The sequence below is a fragment of the Uloborus diversus genome, chromosome 3 (genome assembly GCF_026930045.1).
Source record: "Uloborus diversus isolate 005 chromosome 3, Udiv.v.3.1, whole genome shotgun sequence".
NCBI classification, from domain to species: Eukaryota; Metazoa; Arthropoda; class Arachnida; order Araneae; family Uloboridae; genus Uloborus; species Uloborus diversus.
The window spans coordinates 191,095,703-191,121,718 of NC_072733.1; the positions used below are offsets into that span (position 1 = coordinate 191,095,703).

The 26,016-nt window shown below is 34.5% G+C and overlaps 1 protein-coding gene across 1 annotated transcript in view; it reads right to left on the bottom strand.

Annotated features, from left to right (window-relative positions):
- LOC129218472 (transcription factor COE3-like) overlaps positions 1-26,016 on the bottom strand; it is a 188,541-nt gene that overhangs the window by 34,939 nt on the left and 127,586 nt on the right. The window contains exon 2 of the mRNA XM_054852751.1: positions 19,180-19,261. Within this exon, the coding sequence (XP_054708726.1) occupies positions 19,180-19,194 (15 nt within the window). The 5' untranslated portion in view covers positions 19,195-19,261. The remainder of the gene's footprint in view (positions 1-19,179; positions 19,262-26,016) is intronic.

The following is a 26,016-nucleotide window of genomic DNA, read 5'->3' on the forward strand; positions in this document are numbered from 1 at the left end:
ATTCAATTACATATATAGTCCCTAAAGTACCGTTTTTAATAATTTCGGAAGGGGGCCAGTCACGCCCCCCTACCCCCCAACCTTTGAGTCCGGCCTTGAGCCGAAAGACATTTTTTCATATGCGTGAAAAGGGATACTAATTTAAATATAAAAAATCGCAATACAGTGAAATCCCGTTACAACGAATATCAATATTATGAAATAACTGTTTCAGCGAAAATAAATTTCAGTTCCAAATTAGTTACCATTGCAGATTACATTGCTTGAATTTCATTACAACGAAAAAAAAACTGTGGTTCCTTGAAGTTCGTTGTAACGGGATCTCATTGTGTTGTATAAAATAAACAATCTTTAGTGAGTCAATCTGTAAAGTTTAAAGAAAAAATCTAGTCCACGGGCAAAACTGAGAAAAGAATATGGCTCTTCAGGGAGTTTCAAAGGTTTTTTTTTTAATGTGTCCTGGAGAACGTTTTACCTTCTGGAGAAGTTTTAAAATAAAAGCATGTTATCGGCAATGAAAATCTATTTCTTTGTGCACCGGCAATTGTAAATCTTTCAATTTAATAATTGGAGTAGTGAACTCCCTTATATTAAGTTACTAACCGGAGTAAATATTCAGCAAGTTTAGCCTGGCTCTGATAAGTTGACTCTCAATTGGTTGGTGCTTAGAAAATTCCATTTTTGCTAAAATAGGGGAAAGAAAAACTGATTTGCTTCTGATAACGATTAGTATAGCGTTGTGAGAATCTAATAATTTCTCCCCTTTCTTATCAAACATTAATGAGCTCGGCCAAAGGTCAAGCATCTTTTTATACCAAAGCCAGACCACACCCCTCAACTGACGACATCTTATAAATGCTTAATATTGACATTATATTTTCTTTAAAATGCTTGAATCAAACTGTGGACAAGGTGACCTTTAATAGTCTCATATTTTGTCTCTAACTCTAACACTGCATACTTCTAACAGCAAGTATTTAAAAGCTTTATAAGATTTCCCCAATTTCGAACCTGTATTGAGTCACGTAATTTAAATTCTATCACCTTGTTTATGATTGTGATTATATTTACCGTCATTTGTATTATTCATAGCAGTAAATTCAAATGCATGTGCTTCATCGGCATGGGAAACATGAAATTCTTTAATAGATTTTAACATTTATTCCAACTAACCTTATATAATTTAGCTCAAGTAAAATGAATTATCTATTGTAATCATTTCTGTTATCTCGTTTAATTTCCTCTTGAACTCCGAACAATCATTTTGGATGTAGAAGCTCAGAAATTCCCGTTAATCACTAAATATTTCACTTTGAGACGGAGCACTCATTCAAAAGATTCGTTCACTAGGTTGTGCCGAACAATTTGCTCATTACTTACGCAGAAATGCATTATAGCCTATAGAAATGCATTAAAGCGCTCACAAAAATATGTATAATAGTCTGTTCTAATCCTCAATAATTCATCTGTCTATTCAATCTTACTTCTAAATGCTTAATATTTAAATAAAAAAAATTCTTAGCACTTGAATTGTGATTTTCATTAAATTAGCTGTCAGTTGTGTGTAAATGGTACATATTTACTACATATGAGACGTATTAGAATCACAAAATTAGCAATACAGTGAAACTCCGATATAACGAACTTCAAGGGAAGCTAGTTTTGTTCGCCGTAAGGGGCATAGCGTTTTAATTTAATTCCTGTAACGTAAGGGCATTTAAATCGGGACTGAAAACTTATTTCACTGAAACGGATATTTCGTTGCATTGGTATTCGTTGTAATGGGATTTCACTGTGTGGGTTTATTTACCGATAAATATGTCATGTAAAGATGTGACGCTGAAAAAGACAATTTTTTTTCCCGTGCGTGTGTTGGGGTGGGGGGGGGGGAGGGATACGATAGGTGCTTTAAGTGGATTTTCTTCCCATTAAACATTTTATTGTCGCATTAGTACATCACTGCGTAAATATGCTCATTGCTAATTTCTTTCTTCTTCTTTTTCTTTTTTTTTTTTTTTTCAAATTATTATTTACAGAAAAGTGCAAAGTGTTACACATTTCGACTTCTCTATAAAAACACATTCAAAATTAAGAAATAATCCAGCTATGTGAAATCTGAATGTCACATAAAATTCAATGGTATGACGTCACCAATGTCCAAATTGTACACGACATAACGGATTGCTTTTTCCCACCCATTTATACAAAAATGCTTCCTCTACCACCCAAGAGCTCTGAAACGACTACAATCACTAAACGTCTAGAGTCTCGATCATCCACTATCTGACACGCGGGGGAAAAAATGTAGTCTTCTTTTTTTCGGAAAGAGAAAACGGACGTACGATAAATTGTGCTGCATGTGCATTTCTTAGAATTTCCGTTCATTGCAGAGAAGGACTTCTTAGATAGCATTAAATGTGATGAAAAGCAGGCAAAAAAGGTCAAAGGCCTGCTGTTAATTTGGTGCTAAAATAAGACTTTTCTTTTTCCTGGTGGGGTATCTTATCTCGAGTGTCAGAAAAGATGAAACGAAAATAAAAGTCGAAATGTGTGGCAAGGGAATGCTTACATGTGTTGGAATTCGAAACCTTTGAATGGTAAACGCATATTTAAATGGCGCATAAATGGACATTTATTATCAAACGACTTTCAACAAAACGAAACATTTAGTTATCAAAAGAAATTATAAAGTGTTCAATGTTTGACTAATGTACCAAAAAAAGAAAACTTTTTGAAATACATCTAATTATATTATATAGTAGTACAGGGTCCAACAATGTAACTTTCTTATTCTTATTCTAAAATACAATAAAACCCATTTCATGAATAGGAATGTTTATTTTTATAATAATATAGGTACTCATCTAATATAGTAGTTTCTTCTGTTTTAAAACTCATGAGACGAAGGGGTCGTCGTCGTCCCCCCTCCCTCTTGCTTCCGTTGCCCATACACTAGACTGAAAAAAATCCCTAATTTGTGCTAATTTCAAGCATACTTTTTTTTACATAATTAGACAACGATACACTGATCACATTATTAGAAAGCTAAAATATACCAGAAAAAAAGAAAAAACTTCTGAATCAGTTATTCACTTTAATTGTAGTATTTTACGTTTTTTTTTATTTGAAGGAATCAAATAATTTAACATTTAGGTGCTGCAATTTTAATTTGTAAAACCTGAGGTAAACACATGTACACATTAAATGCCAAGATCTTTTCGGAATTTTAGATCTACACACGAGGCTTGTAATTCCTAAAAGGTCAAACGTATAGACCTTCGTAAATTTACTAGCTCCCTAAAATAGCAATTTCAGAATTGCTTTTTATTTTCTGTAGTTTATGATGTAACTCCCATAAAAAATATAAAAAATGTCCAAATGCCACAAAAGGGATTTTGTTAGTGTGGCTCCGATAAGAGTTGAGTCATGACCTAGACCATATTTATTTATTTTTGGCGCAATAGGGAAGGTTAATTGACACTCAGTTGAGTTGGGTTATTTTCGTGGTATCTTTGCAAAAGTACTCCAGCTCAAATCCGCGTCAATAGCATGGCTCTTCAGTGAACTCCCCTGAAGAAAGTAAACATTGTCAAGGTCATGGCTCAAATTCTCAGAGCCACAACACATTTTTCTTGTTGTTTCAGATCTGATCAAATTCTGTAGTTAAAAGAGTGGAAAAAACAATATCCTCAGTGGAAATAGTGAAACAAATATGCAATATGTAATTAAATTCGTCTAAGACAATAGAAGCGAAATAATTTCCCTCCATGGGGCGAGCCGTTGTCACTGAAAAGCAGGAAAGTCTTATCTGAGATTCGGAAGCCACTTTTGAGCATAAGCCCACTGGCCTTGTTTCGAGATAATGAATGCTTGACCGATCGCCTGCCCCAGAACATCCATTCGCTCCTTCCCGGGAGTTCGTTCTGCCCCACCCTCGAGAGGCGGTCACTAGAGACCGAAGCCTCTTTCTTCCCAAATTTCGGATATGGGATGGGGGTCGGAGAGAAGGGAGGGGGTCATATTTTTAAATGGACTTTCGATCTCGGATAAGTTGCTCTTCTGAGAAAAAGAAACTTCCCAGTTGTGGTTAATAAAAAGAGGGGAAAAAAACAAACATCGCTTCGAATGCGGTGTTTCGAAAGAAAAACGAAGTTTACTTTTCCGTAGAAGTAGAAAATGAAATTCACTTTCATATGTAACATTTTAAAAGGATGTCATTCGATTTTTTAAACCGTGTTTTTTAAACCATGATCAGAGTACGATGGCTGCTCACGAAGTTAAATTTTTAACCCCCAATCGTGCTAATTATGTTTAGGTATTTTTTTTTTCTTCATCTGGATGAAATGAAAAGGCTACTAAAATAGTAATTCCTAAGGAAGTCGCCTTAGGAATTAATATTATACTACGATGAAACACCGAATTTTAATTTCAAAGTCGTTTTTTAACTTTGCGTTTCAAATGTTGTTGTCGTGTGCCAGCTAGGCTGGCAATTTGGGGTGCGCTGGCTGCTTCACTTCTGCAACTGTACCGTCATTTGGTGTGAAGTCCGACTTCTACAGTACACACATGCCATAAGAACCCGTTTATAGGGTAGGCAACCATTCACAGCATAACAATACATTTATACAAAGAAAGGACAAGGACAGGAGAGAGAGTACGCCCATGCCCGAGCCGGAATTCGAATCCGGACCTTCCTGTCACAGTCAAACTTCTCTGACCATTAGACAAGGCAGGCGGCTAGCGTTTCGAATAATTTGAACATTTAGCTCCGTGCTAAACTTTTTTCTTCGCACGCAGTGCCGGATTTTCGACTTCCAAACCGGGGCAAAATCTTATAACTGCAGCTCTTGCCTATCTTACTTCTAGTTTCTATATCGGGGTTCAATGAAAAAATACCGAAACATATGAATTTGCCACCTTTCAAAAGCTGCTGTCCGGTGCCCTGGATCCGACACAGAACGCTTCAGAAGAAAGTTATAGCCATTAAGAAACATAGCGTCTACTTGTTTAACAGTAAAAGTAACATTGCAAATAAAGCACAGATTTTCAAGAAAATGCAACAACTGTCAAGAAAATCACAGCAATTGACAGGCCAAATATATGCTGCATTTGCTTGACATTTTTTGCTTTATTTGTTTTGCTATCACTTTAATCATATTTTAACACAAAGCATCTCTAACTACTTTTTGAGTAACGTTGACTTGTTGCCCAAGTAAATAATTTTTAGTGTCGTATACTCCTCAAAATATTTGTCAAAAAGATTACTTTCTGTAATCTCAGTGCTCGAAAGCACAGCATTGTCCCAAAAATTTAATTCTATTTTTCAAATAATATTATCTATCATGCATCGGAATACAATTTTTAATTTAAGTAAAATAATTATTTATTCAGGAGATTTTTAGATGGATTGAAGATGATGGTATGATGATTGAATTACTAGGTTTTCAAAAAATACATCATGTGGTTTCCCTCCTTCATTTAAGGTCATTTCGAAGTATTTTTATTTATAACTAATGACGAAAAATGTAACACTTTTTCTTGCAGATGGTTAACCGTTTTGATAAAATTTAACTAGTTTTTCTCAATTTACCAGTTGAATTCAGAAACTACAGAACATATGAAAAAAAAAAGCGTTTGTACTTTTATAAATCAATGTTTAACCAAAAATATACCGTATGCAGCAATTACATAATTTCAAAACAAAAAAATATTTCGAGCGTAGTCTCTCACCTTTAGGTTCATTTATTTATACGCAATGCTTGCTTATTCTATACAAATAATTATTTCTGAGCAAAAATTTTAAAGTTTCAAGCCAACTAATTATTGTGGAATACAAACTGCAATCCATTCTTATTCCGAGAGAAAAATATTTTGCATAAAACGTACATTGAAAATCTTTCTCAACTAATACAAAAATCCCATTATTCGGTTATATTCATCAGCAAAAACAAAATCTGAGATTTAATAAATTGTTTGCTCTTCACTTTGTTCTAATCACGAAAATACCAAAAGCTGATTTGCATTCCCTCAGTACCCCACTATCTACCTAACAATAAGTAAGCATTTAATTGTAGTTGAAAGGAATAAAACGGCGTTGTGTATTTGTTTATGAAAGATAAAAGAGCATAAAATTATCTTAGAAAGAAAATGAAATAATTAATTTTAAAATCTTCTAACTAATGAAATTTCCAAGACTACGTTAGTTGAATTAAGAATTGTAAAGTTCATTTTTTTTCCTTAAATTATTATTCGCAACGCTTCTTCTATTGCATTTGTTAGTTTTTATTTTTAAGTAACACTGGATATTATAGTTGTTATGCTAAGATTCGTAACAAAAAAAAAAAAAAAAAGAGGGAGAGAGATTAAGTTTCTGCTTATTGAATTAAATAGTATAGACAAGTTTTTGCATTAAAATTCATGCTAATCGTTAAATTCATTTTACGGACCATGTTTCAGATTTTAAAACATTTTGCGCATTATTCAACTGCAGGTATTTAATATATATATAGATATTTGGTAAATTAACAAATACTTTTAAAGGTTAAGAAAAACTGTCAAACACACATTACTTGCTAATATTTTATCAATGAGCCTTACTATTTAGCAAATAAAGAAATGAATAAATAGATGAAAATAACAGTAAATGTATATGCGTATAAGTAAAATTAAAAACTAATTCCATAATTCTTCTAGAACATTGCTTTAAGTGCAGGTTTTGCAAATTTCTTCTGTTGATTTAAATTTTTGAAGTAATGAATTCAGAATAATTTTTTGCAATGTGAGGTGTACAACAAAACTTTTAACGAAGATGCCCTCATTCCCCCTTCTATAAATTAATTTTTTCAAGTAGTGTTAAATAAAAGTCAACAAAATCAACTGTTATAGAAAATGAAAATCTCATTCATCGTAATAAGGAGATAAGGGTTAGTATTCAAAGTTTATGTTCAATCTCATATATTTTAACTCTCCCGTGATAACGTAAAAGATGATATCACGTTTCTGAAAAATCTTTTCTATTTCTTAGACGATTAGACTGAATTAACTTCCCATCTACTCATGAAAAAACAGCAATATTTTGTTCTATAGTTTATTAAAAGGAATCAGCTTCAAGGGATGATCAATTTTGCATGCGGAATATTAGCGGCCTAAAGATCGTTATTCTGGATTGAATATGATGAAGTTTTAGAAAAAATCACGTTTTTAAATCTCCTGGAAGTTAGTTCTCTAATTCATAATGTTGAAAATTTCTTAAACACAAGAAGAATAATAAAAGAGATCTTTTCTATCTTTTAAGGAAGATTTTAGCAGACAGAATTAAGATGACACAGGGTATGGTTAGTCTGGGTTTGGTATCTGTAAAAAAGAATTGTTTTAAAGCGAAGCTTTCCCTGGGAAAATTATCAAGTGGGCTGGTATGCTATTAAGGTAAAATACCATATTTCCTAAAGGACCTTCTCATCTACTAACTCGAAGATAAACCTATATGCAGATTGAGTCATAAGTGTCTGTCGGCTATGCAACCCTTTTCTGCACATAATAAGCAAAAAGTCAGCGGATAAGCAAGGCAGTCGGCGAATAAGCAAGGAAATCTGCGAATAAGCAAAAAGTCAGTGAATAAGCAAGGAAGTCTGCGAATAAGTTAGGAATTCGGCAAATAAGCAAGGAAATCAGATTTTAGCAACAAGCATCGGTAAGGATTCATCGTTCTGTAAGTGACGCTCAGTCTGTATGGCATTAAATGACAAAGGGCTGTTTTTCTGAATCGAGACACAATTTAGAGTCAATTCTTGATTTATTCAGTAAATCTTCATCAAAAAAAAAAAGGTTCGACACAAATTTAACCGAGATTTAATTAGTATTTATTGGAGACAAAGCTACTATGGCAACTCCTAATAACCGAAACAGAAGCCATATGCCTGACAGCTGAATAATTTCCGAAATACAAAAGACCATGAAAAGGATTACACAAAAACCAATCTTTCCTGATGAACTCCGCCTACATTAATACAAAAATTTTCATAGTCCTCTTTATGAAAATTTCTCCATAGGAATACACGAATAAGCCGATTATACGGAACAACGGGTGGTATGCAATTTCATGGAAGCATTTGAAGAATTATCACTGGGGGCCGTTGAGGGAGATAAGTGGTCCTTATAAATGCATACGTCCTTTGAAGAGAATACACGTGCCAAAAATAATCCGGGGTGGCGGAACAAGACCACATGCAGTGAGCATGCTGCATTACACATCATATTGGCTAGGGGGCTCAGTTTTAGGAATCAATCCTGAAAATAGGGTGGCTGCAACTTGAATTGCGTATCTGAGAGAAAAAGCTTCTATTGCCAGTATTGCAATACTGCTCAAAAACAATAGATAAATAATGAAATCATTTAAAGGGACTAATGCGAGTAACTGAGGTCAGTTTCTCTCAAGTTGGGCACGCATACCATTATCTTTGCCATTAGAAAGTGTTAAAAAAAGTGTTAGAAAGTAGTGTCAATACGAATCAGTTTAGGATTTTTCATGAAACTGCGCATTGGTTTCACTTCTTCAGTTGCACTTAAGAAAATGCCTGTTTTCACTTTTAAATGGCATCTTGTGCAACTTTTTGTTTCACTTTGTCACATTTTGTAAAAGTTTTTCAGTAGTACATTTTGAATAAATTTATACGCTGTTGCTGTGTGTGTGTGGAGGGGGGGGGGTCGGCTTATTTATTTACTTTTATTTATTTTTCACTAGTGTAGTTTACAAAGGAAAACGGGATTCGTCACGTATATAATTCTTCAAGAGTTTATGGACGTTAACAAAAAGAAAAAAATTATGGTTTTGCTTAATATCGAGAGGGGGGGGGGGGAGGCGGAGGATAACTTAAAATTTTTCAGCAATCCAATTAATGAACACGTCTAACCTGTAAAACAAAAACAATCTTTTTTTTTTTTTAGAATTGCATTGAAGGAAATTACTTTACACAACTCATCTAGGGGCATATCTTTTATAACCTTTTTTGCTTTTTTTTTTTTTTTTTTTTTTTTTTTTAAGAAAAAAATATGAACTGTTCATTCACTGGGATGCGTTCATTCACTGATCGGACAACCCTATGATAAATGTTTACTCGGGAACAGCCGATAGCCGATTTCTTTGAACTCTTATTCGGATTTGAAGGTCAAAACTTGGAGGAGTAGAATAAAGAAGTCCTGTAGGGATGGAAAGGAAATGAAGATCGAAAGAAGCATGTGACTGAGATCCATCTTTCCTTTTTTTTTTTAAGAAGAAGAAGGAAGTTCCGTAGGTCGAAGCTCAATTCGTTTTCAGTTGCCATCGAAGGCAGCCCATCTGCCATGCAAAACACGGGCTCGACGATGACAGTGGAAAACTCTTAGCCTGCTAAAATATGCACGAGCCCGCTTGTTCCCCGCCCTCAATAATATAAGACCACTTCAGTCTTGTCGCTGTCAGAACCGAGGAGTCTTTTTCAGGCCCACTTTGCAGAAAGAGAAAGAGAGAGAGTTTCGAAGAAAGTGAACGTGGATCCAAATGCGAGGTTTCTTGCAACTTGATTTGAAGGAGAGATTGAGTGAAAGGATACTTGGAAAATCATATCTAAAAGCAGCTGTGAACTTCCCCGTTTTTTGTAGATGATAAAATAGTTTGGATTTCGATTTTGTTTCTTGGAAGAGAAACGGGTCGCTCCTCCTACCAGAGAACAGATTTCGAGGATTTCCATTCATCGAGAAGTGATAGTAGTCTTACAAATATATGTTGGATATAAAGAAGTTGGCAAACATGGATTTAATTCCTATTTTAAACTTAAGCTTCGTAGTAAACCATCAAGTAAAAGTGTGACAATACGTATGCATCAAAAGCTAGACATTGACTGTAAATGAATTTTACTAACCAGACGTAGATAAACCTTGTCAGAGTTGAACATGAGTACCTCATTTGGCTATCGGTTTTTCTGGTTCAAGATATTATTTATCTAGACTAATTATAAATCATTTGAACTGAATATTGAGCAAAAAGTCTACGAACGAGCAATGAAGTCGCAGAATAAGCAAGGAAGTCAGCGAATAAGCAAGGAAATCAGCGAATAAGCAAGATAAGCAAGTAACTCGGCGAATAAGCCTAATAGAGCTGTTTAAAGAATTCTGTCTGATGTTTACAAAATGACTATAATGTTTTGATAATCCTTGCAAGCATTGAGTAGGAAATAATGTTGTAAGACGTCGGGCTGTTGTGCCGTGGTCTGTGTTGTCCACGGCACAATAGCCCGGAATCTTACAACATTATTAACACCGGCCGTGAAAGCCTTCATTCTTACATTGAGTAGGAAAATCTTGTGTTGTTCTTTTTAAGTATACATAGAAATAATCTCTCATTTTCTATCCATAAGTTTCTCACTATTAATCTGAGAGTGACTTAAATCTATTCTTATGGCTGAAGACAATACTTTTGTTTAAAAAATTATCGTAAACGCGTTTATTTATTTATTCATTTATTACCATCTCTGGAGCTGTATTTACGGATCGAAAGGATACATTCTTGGGAAGTTAGAGTTTCTGAAAACTGCTTAACAAGCATATGTCTACAACAACTTAAAATAACTTTTTTTCTTCCGAAGTAATGTATAAATATAACAAATAATGATATTAAAGAAAAATAAGGCTGTAAATGCAGGAAGTCAAAAACTTTTAAACACCCTTTTCTTGGCGAAGTTCTGTTTTGAAACTATAATTTTTTAACTTCTGTTCATGCGCGCCCCTTCCAATAAAATCTAAAATATACACGTAAAAGCTTTGTTTATAGGGAAGCAGTGCGTAAAAGCACCAAAATCTTCCGGGTCATAAAACATAGCGAGTTATCGTTCTTTTACATGAATTATATAGTAGCTCAAAATGCTCATTGTTACATAAAATACTGAGAGCATATAAACAGAAATTGTTATGGACAATTCAAGTTAATATAATTAAAGTTATGATATTTTTCTCTTTCGTGAAATGAATACCAAATAGAAATATCTTAAAACGAAACCAGTTGAAATACGTCACATAAGCGAAAGTCAGTACTTTATGACTGACTACTAACAATATATCCCATCTGCCAATTTTAAACTGCATTAAAACTTCGCAGCGTTTGGAATTTCATCTCCTATTTTCACCGACCTCTTCATAACTCTTAAAGAAACCATTCAAGGATAGATGGTAGATTTAAATTGCTAGTTAAGACAGCTAGCTGCCTATAGGTGAAAGTAAAGTCAGAGGTAATATGATGCGATCTTGAAAACCTCACGCATGGATGCAAATAGAGTGCTCAAAGGCGTTGACATAAGATAAACACGGAATGCAAACAAAAGGCATCATGCAAATAATTACAAACTGGTTTGAAACAAGCAGAGAAAAATTTAAGCCACTATTATCGATTTCTTTCTTTCTTTTCTTTTTTTTTTTTTTTTTTTTGTTGAAAATCTTAAATAATGTTTTTTTCCCTATTGTTTTTCGAATAAAAACGTTTTTTTTTTTCAATTCAAAAGTCTCTTTGTTTCTTTTTTTTTTTTCAAACTTCAGATTGCTGTGTGTTAAGTTAAAAATACTAAAATACTTTAAATCCAGTGAAAAACAATTTTCTCAAATTGTTTGCAATTTTATCAGTTACGCTGGTATCAATTACTATCATTTTAATCTAAATTGTGAAAAGCGCGCTCGGCTTTCTGAAAAGTTAGGCATATTGGGAAGTTGAAATGCATTGGTGATTAACGGAAATCCCTGCCATTGCCCCTTCCGCGAATTTTCAATGCGATATGTGGTCCGGGTGGGGTCGGTGTTTATGGTATGACATAGTATTATAGAAACAAAAGATACGTTACAACTTTTTGAAGATTATGCTTTTGTAACTGTATAGTTGATTGCTCGTATTTAAGAGACCAGTGATATACTAAGTTCCAACGTTATTCGAAACGACGCTTCTACATTTTTTTTTTTTTTTTTTTTTGTTTCTTTTGTTTCCAAGCGAACCTAAGAACGCAAATACTAGAATATTAATAATGATCTTTGTAAAGTCAGACCAAACAACGTAAGTAGAAGCACAAATTTGTAAATTACAGCAGACACGTGTTTCGGCGTTACAGGGAACGCCTTTTTCAATGCAAAAAATAATGAGCTTATGGATGAAAAGACATCCGACAAAAGCTCCCCTTTTGTCGGATGTCTTTTCATCCATAAGCTCATTATTTTTTGCATTGAAAAAGGCGTTCCCTGTAACGCCGAAACACGTGTCTGCTGTAATTTACAAATTTGTGCTTCTACTTACGTTGTTTGGTCTGACTTTACTATTTAGCACAAAGGTATTTATTTATCTTAATGATCTTTGTATTCGTTATGCAATTAAAAGTGAAATATAATGATAACCCACAAAATTTCAAGGTATTTGTATATTTTTTGAGAGTAATATTGGAACTTTTCTTGCGCTTCTCTGTACCTTGCCTGAGTAACTTATAAGTACTTATTTCTTCATGTACATTTCCGTTGAGTGTCGATAGTGTGATATATTTTTGATACACAATATATTATCCACTTATATTAATCAATCCCCAAAATCGCGTGTATACAGCATGAAACAGAATTCTGGACATATGTGAAGCACAAAAACTGATGTGCTATACTTTCTCATGGTAGCATAGAAATTTCGACGATATTTCGATAGCTGGGGGGCTTGGCACGATCGTCAATTTTAAACAATAATTGTTTACTTCTGCATTTATCAAGAAAGCTGAAATACATTAGCTCTTAATTTTTGGCGTCCACAATTGATGATAACTGGAAAAATTGCTCAGACTCGGAAGTTCTCAAAATCTTAAAATATAATACGCTTTTGAGTAGCTAAATTGAACCATGAAGTGCTATTTTTTTCCCCCAAATAGTTCGGAGGCACTCATGCTATAAATATCCAATCTGGTGTAGGACTTTACTGCAAGAGAAAGAATAAAAGCTTACTTCGCTAAGTATTAAAATTTCAAAATTAAGTAAAGAAGTAGTACATAGCATAAAAAACATCGATTCCCTGACGTTCTTTTGTTTTACATTAAAATTTCAAAGCGAAACAAAAAAGTAGATCATAATGTAAAAAAATAACGGTATTGATTCCATGACGGGAGTCATCAACCGACCTTTAACAACGAATCAATGCTGGTCAATATGTCCCATTTTAGAACAAATTAATCGAGAAAGACTGCCGATACTAGATTGCATTGGATTTCGCTAAAAACAGCCTGAAGAAAACTCTGATTTTACGGATCGTGCATTGTTTTTCTAAAATTTGATCCTTTATTTATTTTATTTATTATCAGAAACATACCCCGTTCAAAATTCGTGAAAAAGTTACTTTTTCCTTAAAGTGATCACAGTCTATAGAGGGATAAAATTGATCAGATCTGAGAAAGAAAATGTCTTACGCATTCTAAACAGGTAAAAAGTTATAAGTTTTGAAGAATTCTTTTCATATCTGAAGAAAACTTTACGGTTAAGAAAAAACGAGCAATTCAGCAATTGCGCAAGCTGACTTGAACGTTTAGCAATTCGCTAGAGGACTGTCGTCCACCATTTTATCTGTCCAAAAATTTGTGTTCCAAAAAGCGTACTCATCCACTTTATTTCCTTGTTCTTCGAGTTTTATGAAAAGGAATTAGGATTATTCCCGAGTCATTTAAAGTATCAATTTAGTTCATGGGAAGTAACGGTATCCTATTTCCAGTCGTTACAGACTTCATTGGCGAAACGATGCTGTGTCCAGTGTCTTCTGGGTTGCAGTGGGGGTTAGACGTAAAGAATGCTAACTACTCTCCGATTCGATTTAAACTTTGCAGGCTTCCACTTTAAAACTCGAAATTCCAAAAGCGCCTCTGGTTTCAGTTAAAAAAAAAGTGAAAGAGCAAAAACTTAGGTAGTAAATTCCATAGAGACTCGGGCAAGGAAGTTTATTAAATTTCGGAAGCTTGTCTTCGTGATTTCATTGTCAAAATGTCTTTCCTTCCTTACCTCGAATGAACGGACAATTCTTCTACGATAAAGAACTTTTGTTTGAGAAGATATAGTTTTTGGAAACGTTAACTGCATATTGATGCTGGAAAAAACCCTCTTCTGATTACTTCCACTCATATCAAGACTTAACTGCCGTAGGACGGTAAAGCGTAGCATCTGCTGAAACGAGTTTGAGATATTTGAAGAAACGCGTTTTGGATTCCATAATAACAATAGGGAAATGTTGGAATTTGTCGTTTTTTGAGGGGGGGGGCTTTGATTTCAGCGGATACCAAGTGAGCAAGCTTGTACAATAAAGCTAAAGTAAAATAGATGACAAAAATGAAAAAAATAGAAAACTTGCAGTTACTGCACTTTGCCTTCCCACAAAAGTGCAGCAGCGGCATTTATTGTGCATATTTTAGACATTTTTACGATATTTTAAATTTAAATTTAACTTGGAAGGCATACTATACTTTGTTCTTTTAAAATACTAGAGAATATTATGCATTTATGTCGGACTTGGTAGTTTTCCTCCTGTTACGATCACTAAAACTAATTTTGTGTGTATGGACATTAGAAGTTTTTACAAATTTCTTAGAATTTAATAGTTTTTACAAATTACTACTGTAACGCTAAACTTTCTCTCTCCTGAATATTTTCCTTACTTAATTTATTACTCTCTTGGGAATAGGTTTAACTAATGTATTCTTAAGAAATGCTGGTAAAGATTCAATGCTCTTTGTCTGTATCTTCGATACAGAAAAAAAAAAAAAAAAGATAGAAATCGATCAATTAAGGTGCAGCGCGAAATTCAACGATAGCATCCAGCAACACAGTGATCGAGTGGCTACAACAGTTGACAGCAATGGAAGGGTTAATTTATTCATTTACTTGGAGTTTTTGCTTAATTCGGATGTGGTCTCGAAACGATTTTCAAAATTTTAAAAGCCTAAGGCTACATTTTAGTCCGAACAATGACATTTCACTTCATATACGTGGAAAAAAAAAACAAAAAAACAAATGAATAACTAGGTTCTCTAGCGACTTTTGTTTGTGTTGGTGAGCTTCTTGCACTGATGAAGATGCTCCATTGAAATAGCTATATGTTGTATTTTCTTCAGAATCTGTGCTTCATTTACGTTGGTTTTTCACTTCAATCATATTGTAGCACAAAGCTTATATGATAATTTTTCATTTAATAACTAGGAAAGTATTTTTTGACTAAAAACAAGTATCTATTACATTTTTAAAAGAATTTAACCACGTTTTAGGTATGATTTGCTATGTGTAAACTGTGTGGAAAGGTTTAAATAGGTTTTGTAATACCAGCAATCTGTATTCCTTAGTTTAGTTTAAGGTCTTGGAATAGAAATACGAACAGCTCTCTTTTTACCTCTTGAATATTCCGGGAATTTACTTTTCTCTTTTAATTTCAAATAAATTGTACTTCGTATTGTTGTTTAAAATTTTTCAAAAAAAAAAAAAATGAGCTGGTGGTTTAAGGTGAAATTGGTTTAGCCATTAAGAAGAAAAAATAACAGTAGGAAAGAGCGAAGAAATATAGTTGTATTTCATTACAAAGTCAGTTTGCAACAGGATACTTTCTTAAGCACAGAAAAGAATTTTTCGAAGAAACAAATCATTTAAAGCAAAAATATAAAAGTGGTAACCAGTGGACGGACAGTGTTGATTTGGAAAGCAATCGGAAAGTGTATCGTTGTCTGATTTCTAGGAAATGATGTGAAGAGATGGAAATCAAAAGCTAGAGAAAATTGCCGGCATGTGTCTTAGTGGAGTGGAGTATCGGGGAAATCAGAAGAATCCTTTTTTGGTGGCGGGGGAAGGGGAAGGGGACTTTTCCTTTAAAAACGTGGTGAAAAGAATCCCGTTGAATAGAGATTGGCGAAATCCGAAAAAGCGGAGCATCCAGCGATCCGCCTTCGTTAGACATCCAGATTTGCCGCTTCCATTGTTAAGTGCAGCCCTCACAATACCTTGAGGCGTTTCTCTTGTTAACTCGCAACTCGTTTACACTCTTCTATCTTTTCTGGGGAATCCTTTTTTTTTCTCTCTCTCTTTGCCAACACCGTTCCCTCATTCTGTTATCCCTCCTTTCTTAAGCGCTGCGAATCCTCTTTTGTGGAGACGTGCGACTTTATTCGGCACATATTTATCGTCGGACGCGCGACAAGGACGGGGGGAAAAAAGAAAGAAAAAAGGGGGGAGGCGGGAAATCGCGGCGGGGGGAAGATTCGATAGGGAGAAAAATGTTAAAGATGATTGTGTTTTTTCCGTGTGAGTAGGGCGATAGTTGTTCTTCACTTACTGTCGGCCCTTGGGGAACTGTTTCGAGGCACGGCTCTCGCATCGGTAATGAAGACTTCGATCCCCAAGTTGCGTTTCTTTTCGACACTTTCAATGGCATGCATATCGAGCGACCGCACCACACGCACACTCTCCCATCAGCATACAAATGCAGGCGGCCCGCTCCCCGGTGGCTCGTAAGCACAACGACGCCGATAAGGGAGGGAGCGCCGCATAAATAAACAGTGGCTGCTGACAGCTCGCGCTACCTGTGACCCCCGGACACCCGGCCCCCGGGAACAAATTTCGCCCTTCTTCGCATTAGCCGCAACACGGCTTTTATCTTCTGCCTTTACAGCTCTGGAGGGAGCGGCCATCCATCTTGGAGAGCTAGCCCACAGAGACGCATTTTCTTCTTTCACCGCACTTAACCCTTTCGGGGGCGCCTCCGATAATGAGCAGCCCACCTCTCTGCCAATACGACTTCCTTCCGCGTTTCCATAGTTTGCTTTTCCGAAAAATTTGTTCTCAATGGAAGGCCTAAAAGTCATATCAATACTCGCCTGGGTGGCCAGTCGGTGGATTTTCGAGATGCAGAAAATCTTCAGCGCCCATGTCGTGTGATTATGCGGCATGCAAAAGATCCCTTGGGTATTCGTTTGGCTCAGAATATCCCTCGGCTAAATTAAATTCCTACTGCAATTTCGCATCAAATGAGAGCCCAGGTGCCATCATCTGGTGGAAACTGGGCGTCAAAAACACTACTGTGTCATGCATCAGCGCCTTACGAAAGACTGATGCATTGTTGGGGAGCGCACTAGGTCTGGTTATGGCCCAGACACCTCTTGAGGTGAGTCTCTTATACAACCACATTGGAAAAAAAAAAAAAACTCTCGTGTGCAATGACCAACAAAGAATCGGTGACTAGTTTTTTAAAACACGAATCTTTCAAAAACTATGTTGTTCTGCATTCGCCTATAAAAGATTGAGAAATTATCCGTCTGAAGCCCAAAATTTCCCCCTAGATCCTAAGAATTAAGTTTCGTTCCCTGCGCAATGGTATAAGAACCAGCGTGATTTTCTGACTAATTTTTGAACTATTACTACTAGAGTTGGCCTTCTCCACTTTGTTTAGCTTGGTCTTTAAATCATTTTTAGTATTGAAAGCATTTTTTTTTCCGATTTTTGTGGTATACTTAGGTCATTTTTCATTTCTTGTTCTCAATTTGGTTACAATGTCAGGACAATACTGACTTTTGATAGTACAATCGAAAAAAATGCTGTAGAGGTGCAATCGCTCACCTTTTTTGTCATTGCATATTGTAACGGTTTCGTATGAGGGTGTCATAACGTTGCTGACACTTTCTAGACTAAATATTGATCCATAATAAAATTTTACACAAAATTGAGGACTTTATTTTGCAATTTAATAAACTAACAACATCACTATAGGGATTGTTTACATCCATAAAATCCAGGACATTTTAAACGGACAGATAAACCTTTTCCACTTTATTCGAAGAACTCTTTCCCAGCTCACTAGACTTCTGGCATTCGAATCTCCGTAATGTTTTAACCATCATGAGAACACAATTAGATGTTTTTTGGAGGCCCATCTTATCCAAAACTGAATGTGTCACAAATTCGTAAATTTTGAGAGCCTGATTAAAAATTCAATTTTTAATCACAATTTAAAGTTTAAATAATCTAGAGATGAATAGAAGAACTGAGCTTGGTTGATACTACATAAAAATATCAAAAGAAGCATTGTTGGGGAGTTTCTCATGACTATGATTTGTTTTCGAGTACTCATTTGCACAAATTTATTGAAGCATGAGACTTGCTCCTTGTACAAAAGAATCTATGATTTTCATTAAAATGCAAATACTTCCAAATGAGCGATGAAACCACCGAGAAAGGCAAAATTTTGCTTACACATTTCCCAGCGTGAGATAAATTCTAAGATATTAAAGCAAATAATTATTTCTTATTTGGAAGGAAAGACGCAAAATTAGCTATGTTTTAAGATTTAAATATCTCGCTTACTCAAAATAACAAAAACAATCAAGTTGAAAAATGTTCGAAGACTGAAACATACTAAATATTTTTGGCCCAATTTTACAATGTATAATGCGTACACGAGCTTTGGAGTTAGGAGGAGTTCCTTAGTGCAAGGAATATGAAGTCCCCCCCCCCCCAGCTTCTGTTAGCAAATTCAAGATAATTTAGGCGGTGCCATTATTAAACACATTTGAATTTATCAGAAACTTCGGGGAAAAGAAACAGTTCTGATGGAAGTTTATATGACAAAGATATCAGAATAATTCTTTTATTGACTTAAACCATCAAGAATAGCACTAATACTGCTCCTTGAAATCGATGTATTCAATTTTGGCAAAGGCTTTGTTTGATAAGAATTAGAAAAGGAAAAAAAAAAAACGTCGAAATATAGATCAGTAACCTGTACTGATTTCAGAGCATAAATAATTAATTTCTTTTTCTAACCTAATTATAGAACTATAATTGACACAAAAATTAGATTACTGCTTGTTTAAATTTAACAACAGCATATGAACCAAATTAATGCGTACAATTTTAGCGACTACATCATTCCCTGTTGACTCGTATATTACACACAATTCTAGTGCAGCTGATGAACTAGTTTTCTTCCTATGAGTTGCACATTTGAATATTCAAATTTAAGTATTTTCCTGTATTATTTTTTAAATATTTCTAAAAGGTAAGATAGTAGAGTATTTCCAAGAAATGATTTAAATAGATGGAGGAGAAGTGTTTCACTTTAGATGAAAAAAATGATGCAACGATTCATAAAACTTTTTTTAAAAAATGTGCAAAACTTACCTGAAATCGCCTCATATCTCTTGGATTTCCGGCATTTTTCAAACAGTTCTGATTGCACTTTAAGAAAAACTTCAGGAAAAACCTAGAATGAAAAAGTTCGCAGAATAAGTTTCAAGTATTCTTCTTATATTTTGATTTTTATTACAGTTTTTTACTCTACAAAACCCACAAAACAAAATGGAACACATTTGTTCATGACTGAATAAAAGCGTTTTTGTTATTAACAGGTTATACAAGTTAAGTTTAGTATACACTTTAACATTTTTAAAAAATTGGGCTACGTAATTTTCTCAACAGTAAGAAAGACAGATTTTTTCACGGGAAAATTTTTGAAGCATGCAACTGAACTAAACTAACTGAAAAACATCACAGATGGATTTAGAATTACAGTAGAACCTCGATTAATCGGAGTGATCAGGACCAAATCACCTTCGGCAAATCGAAAATTCCGCATGAAAGAAGATACTTAAAAATAGTTGTCAATGGGCCTCGGAAACATTAACGCTTTGATTTAAATATGTTCACTTTTACAAAACAGCTACTAAATAGGGTGTTTTAATTATGTTACTAACATACGACAAATTTGTTCAATAGTACTCTTACAAGACAGGAAATGCAATCGCAAATTTAAGAAGACTTAGATTCGACTGCTTTTGAAGTTAATAGCATTATAAAAGTTCCAGTTATTAACAATGTTATAACTATTTACTAAATAAAACCCAAGTAAACCAAATTCAGCTAAACGGAGTCCCGGTAGAAAGAGTTTTGAATAATCGGGATCCTTACTTGATGATACAACCGCTAAACAACAGCATCGTATTCAATGACATTCGATTATTTCATAATTGGATGACATAATTTTGATAATTTTAATAATTTAAAAATGTGTTCAAGTTTTCTTTCCTGTTTTTTTGAGAGAAAAAAAAAATGTCTATCATTTTTTAATAATTCTAAAAAATGCCAAATTCATTTTTTTTTAAACTGTTGAACAGTACCACTGAGCTCTACATTCCCTGAAAAGGAGAGCTTCCCCCCTTTCGTTTATCAGGTTTTAGAGGCATTTTAAAAATGAGAGTTTTACAGGAACTCTATACGTAAAGGTAGGCTTGAAAATTTAAAATGTTTTTTGGCAGCATTTGGTCAAAAAATCCTTCTAAATTCAGTTTATATTACCAAATTTTCATTTGAGTTGCCACTTTATTTAGGATTTTTATTTTAGTGTACCGTTTCAGGGATAAAAACTTGAAAGATTTTGTTGAAATTCCCAAGTGCGGAATGATGCTCGGGACGCCATCTTTGGCGGTCTGTATCTCGGCTCAGGAATATTTTGGGGTAAAACCAAAATATACGATTATTTTACTTTTTCATGAATTTCAACATATGTTATACATTCAAAGAATTCCGAGGCTACAGAAGTAACTCCCTGCCGGAATTGACATGGATTATACTTTAAATGTCTTTTAACAACTGGGAACAATTTCACACGATTATTCTTTCTCTCTATTCCCCCCCTTCTGTAGCCGTTTTTGTAAATGGGTCATCTCTGCTTCTTCGAGATCTGAATCAACCTTTTCCCAAGTTTTAGTGGTGGAAAATCAATCTCAGAATGTGCTATCTTGAAAATTTTGCAAGAATTCATAAAATATATACTATCCTTTTTCCGTAGATTTTGAAAGAGGTCGCTCCTTAAACAAGGAAATTTTCAAGTCTTTTAGTTAGTGAGGAAAGCATTAACCAGTAAAAACGGATATTTTTCAACTTACTGAAAGGTAATCATTTTAAACAGTCACAATTGTTCGAATGAAGTAAATAACTATTTTCACAATCAAGAGATGGAGAATTCATTCCCAGAGTCATCGACAGAGTCCCGAATTTCAACAGGGTAATAAACGTTAATCGACCCCCATTACTCTCAAAGCATCTGAATTGTTTGGAAAGAGACCTATTTTGCTTTCATTTGGGGGGAAAAAACGTGATTTGATTCATTTCATAAAAATAAAGAGACGCAAAGGGTGAAAAGAGATCTTTCACTCCAAGATTTGAAAGGTAATTGCTTTTACTCTCTCTCTCTCTCCCTCCTTCAGGTTGATACCTGAAAGTCTTGACGACTCGAGCTTCGTAATCTGTTTCCAGTCGTCAAGTCGAATGTTTTGGAAGGCGTCACGGCGAAGGGAATGCGCCTAATTAGTGTGGTCACCATGGTTACATGATCTACTTTCGATAGTTGTGCGTTTTATCTGCCCCAGAAAGATCGAGCCTCCCATTCTGGTCCATTAAACGAAAACAAGTGTTGAACCCAGCGAGGAAAAAGGGGGCTCATCAATTTTGCATTCCATAACATTTTCAGCTGCGGGACCGGAGTTTTAAATAATAGATGGCCCCTCGCGCTCTCCCCGCATATTCATTTTCTCGCAATAAGCCCGCGCACATATTCACTTTCCGATGTTTTTCTCTTAGGCTGGCTCGCTTTAAATCGCAGCTCCCTCCCAAGACCCCGTCTATCTTTGACCAAGCGGCAGGCTGCCATTAGGTTTTATATAGGAAGAAGGTCCCATGTACACGCGCCTTTTTATACGGGGCCGGGATTTCTGACGATCATCATTTTTTCAGATTAGACTCGGGGTGCGCTCATTAAAATAGCTCCACGGCTCCCGAAATTTGTCCCTCGGGCAGCCGTTAGTGCCGGGTATAAATACCGACCGATCTGCCCGTGCAGCCAGCCCATTACCCTAACGGGCGCTTTTGGTACAACGCTCAGAAAAAATATATACCTCGCTCGTTTCTGCTCCACTCAAATCTGCGACGCGGGCTCTGAATTTTAGAACAGGGCTCGATTCAGCTCCAATTTTGGGGGCTTCCGCAATTCAGGTGTTTGTTCTTATTTTTCGATTCACTTGTTTTTACTTCCAGTCACCCAGCCCTTTTTTCGACATATTTGTTAAATTTCCCTTCTATTTGTTACGTCACAGCATCTAAGGCAGTAAGAAGCAAAGAGATGTAGTGCTAAAATTAAAAATTTGGAGATAACTAATACAAATGGCACTCTCTGAAAAAACCCTGACATTTTACGCTAAAAAGCGCTAGAATTTATTTTGTCAAGTACTTTTTGCCGTAAAATCTTATTTTACTGTAAAATTTTAAGGAAAAAAGAAGCTGTGGCTAGTTGTGCTGATGAAATACGGCGAAATACAGGCAGTGAGACTCGAATGTACCTTCTCATTTTTTGCAGAACAATGCGCGTGAGACAAAGGAGGAAAGGCAAATTTATATGCTTCGCACTGTAAGTCACGTGATATGTCCATTGGCCCTGCAATCGTTTACTTTTTGCGGCAGAATTAATAGTAAAAGTTTCTCTTTACTTAAACACATCATTTCACAATAATATTTACCTCAAAATTCAACAGTGTAGGAGAGCTTCTCCTCTGTTTCAGGGCAAGACATGGTACTAGAAGCCCAGGTAGGTGCTACTATACAGCAAAAATTTCAAACCAAGTCTACTTATGACCTGAAGTTTAAACGCATTTTACTCAAAACTTTAAAACATCCTATTAAACCTCTTTGCTTCTCACTGCCTTATATAACTCATTCCAATAGAGCGTAAATGCATTGGCTAACTGCTCACTAGAACACTTTTTGAAGCACTTTTTTCCTCATCGTTTATAATTATGAACTACTTTTACAAGATTTAACCGCAGAATATCAAGAAGAGTCTGATCAAATTCAAAATAAAATTTCGGTTTAAAACCACAAAAACATTTTTATGAATATATGTTTTCAAAAATTGTGGAAGTATCGAGGATAATCAACGAGCCTTTTCTGCACTTTTAGAAATCAGTATAAACGAGCGACTATTTCATAAGTTTTTTTCTTTTATATCGTACAGTATGAGTTACGAAGTGCTACATTGTAATTACATTTTTCAAGAAAGAAAAGCTCTTTTGTTTAAGGGTAGATAATTTTTTCAGCTGAATTTGATACTTGTAGATGATGATGTTTAATTAAGTTTTCCCTCATCACCTAAGGGAAAAGACATACCTATAATTTTATCTGCGATCAAACATGAGTCACTAAGTCTGCAAAAAAATTTGACGGAACGTTACAGCAAATCAAAAATTGTAGTTATTTTTTATATAAAGCAGCTGTACTATTTAAAAGTTTCACCAGCAAACCTACTCAAGGAGTTAAGAATTAGTAAAATGATTTTTACCATATTTCATAACGATTTGAAAGCTCAAATCGACAATATCTCAAAACTGGAATTTTCCGACGTAACAACATTTGCTTGAAACTCGACGACTTTTTCACTACATAACAAATAATTCCTTCGTAATTGCTTACTTTACAAAAAACCAATAAAACAGAACGATCTTTTTACATTCAAGCTAACCGAAACATTTATTCCACATTGATATAAATTGTCAAACTAACTGGTGCGCCTTCGATGCAGATGACCAGGGAGAGTCGGGTGAAAATTTAATTAAGCTAACAACTTCAATCCACATGATTTGGCAACGATTAGACCAAGCTCCTTTCACCACTCATCACTGCAAGCAGAAGCGTTACACGGAGAGCTATTCCTAAACTAAATCCCGTTACCACAGAGATAATACCGCCGATAAGCTTTGACTTTCTCTCTCTTGTATTTAAAATTTATCATTCAGGTTGGCCTATCAATTTTTATAGCCCTCCTTTAACAAAAGTCTGATAAGAGAATCCTTCATTATGATGAGAACTTATCACTGTCAGATCTCCAGCTGTAGAGTTGTTACAAAAAACAATTCTTCTGTATGGAGAATGACCTGCGATAACGGACTTAATGAAGAGCATAGGTCTTCTTTGAGGCTGTTGGAGTTTGTAAGCATCAATAAAGCAGCAGTAATTCGATTATAAAGCTAGTCAAAATTTGCTTCTCCTTTTGAAACTCTTCTGCAATCTGCAATAATTGCATACTCTGTTAAACTATCTCAAACACAAATGATTTGGTTTTCAGCTACGTGAAGACAACTTTTCGTTCTTACATATTTCTTCAAATTTGAGTTTTTTTATGTTAAATTATTCAAAGTTGCGTCAAAAATTTAAGAAAATATTATAAAAATATTTCTTTTGTGTTTACTTTATTTGAATGGTCTGATGCATGTCAGATTATTTATGTGTCAAGAATTGTATGTATGTAAAAAGGTTTGTAGAATAAATCACTTTAAAAAAAAAAAAATTTAAATTTTCACAGCACTACTGATCATTGTTTTTGTTAATGTTTTTATTTATTTACTTTTTAGTTCGCAAGATCGCTTCAATACTTCTATTTCAAATAATGCTTATTAATTATGAGAAAAACTTCTCACTTTTTACAGAACTGGCTACAAAAACAAGGAATGTAAGTTAAATCAACCTCCAAACAAAGTTCTTACGATTTTTTAGAATAAGTGATGCATTAACATATCATTGTTTGTGCAAAAATACAAATTGAATGATTTGATTCGAAAAAAACAATGCGAAAAAAACGCTTTAAGTTTAATAATACTCAGGTGTTTATTAATTAGGTTAGCTTGAAAATGAATATAAATCATAAAAACTGTTAAACTTTCTCTGCATTTAAATTGAAGATAGTTAATTCATATAAAATAACCAGTAAAAATATTTTAGTAATTTAAACGGAATGAAAATCTTTTATCAGAAGCATCGAAATATTCCCTCGGTAGCTGTTATTTTTCTCCTGCTTTTAACTGTTAGCATTTTTGATAATTTTTTTCTCCTCCTTTCCAATCAGAGGTCAATTATTACAAAACAACCATCGTGTAGCGTATTGATTATAAGCTTTGCCATTTTTAAGTTATCAAAATCAATATTTCCTTAGTTGGACTTTATTCTAAAATAATTCATAAACGCAGCCATTGATGCAGTAACCTAAACTCAATGGGATCGTAAAATATATGCAAACACATTTTCATGTGATACGCTGTTGTAAATTATTAACTAAAATAGTATAATAGTTAATGCCGATTGAAAAATGACAATTGATAATGTGTCACCATCACTTATTCTCCTTAATATATATGATATACATATAATTATAAGATCCAATCTTTTTCAGTTGAACAATCGAAAATATAAACAGAAAAGTTAAATTTTTCAATTTAATTTTTCATCTATTCCTTATTTTACTCATGCAACCTTTTTCAAAGTGTATATTAATGAATTAGCCAAAGAATACGTTTTAATCTTCAAAGTTCTCTCTGAAAAATTCTTCAAGATGAAAAGGGAGTTCGTGAAGAAGCCACGCTGCTACGATATTTGACGTAATTTTTACATTAATTACCTTTTGTTTGCATTATTTTTCAGCTTCAGTGCAATTTATTTTTTCTCACTTTAACAGAAAATATTACAGCATTGAATGCATAGAAACTCTACATGTTAAAATAGCGAATCATGGAAAACTTGATAATGAATCAAAGGCACTTTTTAAGGTCATAAATCATTGCAGGTATTCTTAAAATATGAACGCATAATCGATGCAGTGCTTGAGGATGATTTTACAAGTTGAAAATAACAAATACGTTCAACGTTAACAAAACTCAAACTGTTTAAAACATTCAAAGAGTTGTTTCAAAGGTCTTGATCTAGTGCTTTCATAGGTTTTTCCATCCGACTGAACAAAAAGTGTATGGGACAAATGTGGTATCGTCCTGTCTCGAAATTCATTTAACTGGCTGGATGTCCGCTCCACTTTATATGCAATGAAGGAAAAACTCTACTGTAGAAATAAAATTGCTGTATTTCTCTGTCATTTTGGTTTTCATAAATGTTGATTGTCCGTCATATTCGTAGTTTTAGCACAAA